The sequence below is a fragment of the Seriola dumerili genome, unplaced genomic scaffold, assembly GCF_002260705.1.
Source record: "Seriola dumerili isolate Sdu_G_001 unplaced genomic scaffold, Sdu_1.0 BDQW01000398.1, whole genome shotgun sequence".
Classification (NCBI taxonomy): Eukaryota; Metazoa; Chordata; class Actinopteri; order Carangiformes; family Carangidae; genus Seriola; species Seriola dumerili.
In genome coordinates this window covers 673,887-677,786 of record NW_019174653.1, presented here as the reverse complement: position 1 = coordinate 677,786, position 3,900 = coordinate 673,887, and the positions used below count along the sequence as shown (strand labels likewise).

Here is a 3,900-nt window from a genome sequence, read left to right as displayed (position 1 = left end):
TTGAATCTGAACTTTATTGATTTCAAGCAGAATCAGTTTACCACAACATAAGATAGATTATGGGAAGATGCCTCCTCTCTATGTTTGATTCACTTCTCAGTGAAGACAGACCACACTGACACTGAACCTGCTGCACACACACCACACACACACACTTCAGATGTTTAAACAGGCCGACTCGTTGAAGCAGCAGTTCGTATACCTCACACTGGTCACAGTTCAGGTTGTAGTGAAGTTGTTTGTCACTGGGGAGGAGCTGCAGACTTACATACAGGTGCACACACACACACACACACACACACACACACATACACACACACACAACACCTGATGTTACACCTTTTCTCTACATTAAACAAACAGACTTTAAGGTTAAACCATGAAAGGTAAAATCTTAAACATCTTTCACACTTTTATTCAAACATCGTCAGCTGATATTCAACAGCAAATATTATGATTTCTTTCACTCAGAGAACAAGTAACATGCTGCCACAGGAGGCCTGAAATCAAGGTCAGGGTCAGGAGGTTAGGGCGGTGTGGGGCAGGAGGTCCAGGGGTCAGAGGTCAAGGGTTAGGAGTTGAAGTGGGTCAGGAGGTCAGGGTTCAGGAGGTGAGGGCGGTCAGGGGATTGGGGAAGAACACTTAAGGTGAGTGGAAAGTTGTGCCACATGACCAGTTGTTATCATCTATCAATGGAATTAGAGTCTCTTTTGTAAATGTGTCACATGACAGAAGTTATTCATTTATTGCTGCAACATGCTTGTAACATGTTTGGATCATCAACATCTTTGGATCATGTGACACTCACTCCCCACCCCCTACAACTGTTAGCATCTGATGGTTAGCAGCTAAATGCTACAGCAGCCAGGAAGCTGACCCCAGATCAGACCCAGAATCAGGGCCGGACTATGAAAACCACATGAAGAACTGTTTTTAACCCATTTATACCGGATACTGTCAGCTAGCACAAATTGCCCCTCCGGCCGAGGTTGCTGCGTATAGGCGCAGCATTGTTTGATTCCTCGTCACTTTCATGACGCATGCAGCATATAAATATGTAAAATATGTATAAATATAATCATGAAAATGACGAGGAATCAACAATGTTGCGCTGCGTTAGGCATCCGGTATGAATGGGTTAAAGCTGTTGGTTGGTTGGGACCACCGGATCCAGCAGAACCAAAAGAACCATTGGAACCATTGGAACCATTGGAACCACTGAAACCATTGAAACCAACAGAACCATTGGAACCAACCAGAACCAAAGAACCATTGGAACAATTGAAACCATTGAAACCAACGATACAGAACCAGTTCAGGTGCAGTCTGGTTCCTGTTCTGATCAGTGTGAATTTCTTTGGAATTTCCAAAACACACACAACATAAAGCAGAGGAACATCAGTTTGCGTGTCTAAGTGTCTTCGTCGTCGCTGTTGGTGCGTCTTCTCCTCGCTCACACCACTACTCTCGATGTTCTCCAGGGAGTCGGCTCGCTGCAGCGTCAGCTCCAATGCTGCTTGAATGACATTGGCAGCGTGTTCTGCCTCCGGAAACATCCATGGCTCAGGGTCGGGTTGTGCTTCTTCTTCCAGTCCGGATACTTCAGAGACGGCCTTGTAGATCTTCCTCATCGCCTGAGAGGAGAGGAGACACCAGAGAACAGAGCTCTTTATACCTGATAAGACAAGGATCTGTTTGACTTTCACTGCCTCAGAAAGTGATGATTTTACCTTTGGAAGCCACCAAACTGGAGACGACTCTGTTCACCACCCACTTTGGTAGGACGCCTGCGACAGGACAGAGACCAGGGACATGAAACAGGACAGGGACAAAGACAAGGACAGGGACAGAGACAAGGACAGAGACAGGGACAGAGACAGGGATAGAGACCAGTGGACAGAGACAAGGGAACAGGGATAGAGACAGGGACAGAGACAGTGACAGAGACCAGGACAGACAAGACACGACAGGACACAGGGATTAGAGACAGTGAAGTAGAGACAGGGGACAAGAGGACAGGGAAGAGACAGGTGACAGAGACAGCGGAAGAGACAGGGATAGAGACAGGACAGAGACAGGGACAGAGACAGTGACACAGACAGGACAGGATATGCGAGACAGGGACAGAGACAGGGAAGAGACAGGGACAGAGACAGGCGATAGAAAGGACAGGGAAGAGACAGGGATAGAGACAGGACAGAGTGACAGGGATAGAGACAGGGATAGAGACAGGGACAGAGGACAGGGATAGAGACAGGGACAGAGAAGGGACAGAGACAAGGGATAGAGACAGGATAGAGACAGGACAGAGACAGTGACAGAGACAGGGATAGAGACAGCGGAAGAGACAGGGACAGAGACAGGACAGAGCACTCGAGACAGGGACAGAGACAGGGATAGAGACAGGGACGAGACAGGGACAGAGACAGGCGACAGAGACAGGGACAAGAGGGAACAGGACAGGAGAACAGGACGTTACGCTAAAATAAAAAAAGAATATAAGACTGAGTTCTGTATTTGTGTGAATGTACAATGAGCTAACACAAACAGACACACACACACACACACACACTACACACACAAACAGAGACAGTGACAGACACACACACACACACACACAAACACACACACCAAACACACACACACACACACACACAACACACCAACAACACACACACACAAACACACACACACACACACAACACACACACACAACACACACACACACAACACACACACACACACACACAAACACATACAACACACACACACACACACACACAACACACCACACCACCCCACATCACACACACACACACCACATAGATCTGGGCTACTGGATTTACTGGTTTATTACCAGGTGACTTGACTGCTGAAGATGAGGGTGTGTTGTGCTGCGTTTAAAGACAGTGGTAAAGGTCAGTGTTGTCCCCTCACCTCTGGGGTCCACCTGGGTCAGGTAGTACAGGGTGGAGCAGTTGGCTCCATTGGACTGGATCAAGGTATCCAGTTGAGCAGGGACACAGCGCGGACGTTAGTCCTTCTTAGGAGGGTGTTCTGTTCAGCGCAAACACAGACAGGTCAAAGGTTAGTCCACTGCTCTCTCCGAATCACCTGCAGGACTAGAACCTCATGAACCCTTTCATATATAACGTTGACAAATGAGAACAGTGAACCCAGGTGAGTCCAGGTGAGGTTTAAAGTTCTCTGGGTGGTCCCCTGCTTACTCCAAACCAAACGCCAAAATGAAAAGACGAGACACTGACACGGTTTTTGACAAGAGAGTGATGATCAGGAAGTCGTTGCCCAGGGGAAGCCAAGATCTCATTGTCACAAAGTCTCTGTTCTTCAGAGGACTCGGACATTTTACCCTTCACAACACACTGCTCACACACACAACACACACACAAACACATCACACACACACACACACACACACCACATTAAACAGATAATACAGAGAGCGTGAAGGATACACACACACACACACACACACACACACATTAACAGATTAATACAGAGAGGTGAAGGATGAACACACAGAGCTGCAGAGCTTCACTGACAGGAGTAATATCCGACGTCTGCGTTCACGGTCAGTCTGCCGATGTCATACGTGTCGATCATGTTGGTGTCCCACTTCCTGCGGTAGCTGGTGTCATGGAGGACGTCGTACAGCGTCTCTGCCGGCACGTCTTTACACACGATCCTCATCTGAGGACAGACAGAGAGAGGATGTCTGAGCAGAGGACATAGTATTCTTAAATCTGATCATGGAGCATCAGAGAACAGTCTGTAGAACCTGAAGATCATCGTTCAGGACACATATACTGGATCATCAGGATGGGAGGTCTCAGTATCTGAGACAAAGACCCATCTGACCCCCCCACCCCACCCCCACCC

At 47.9% G+C, this 3,900-nt stretch overlaps 1 protein-coding gene across 1 annotated transcript in view; it reads right to left on the bottom strand.

Moving 5' to 3' along the window:
* LOC111233515 (START domain-containing protein 10-like) overlaps window positions 1–3,900 on the bottom strand; it is a 9,290-nt gene that overhangs the window by 1,845 nt on the left and 3,545 nt on the right. The window contains exon 2 of the mRNA XM_022761346.1: window positions 3,564–3,711. Coding sequence (XP_022617067.1) covers window positions 3,564–3,711 — 148 coding nt within the window. The remainder of the gene's footprint in view (window positions 1–3,563; window positions 3,712–3,900) is intronic.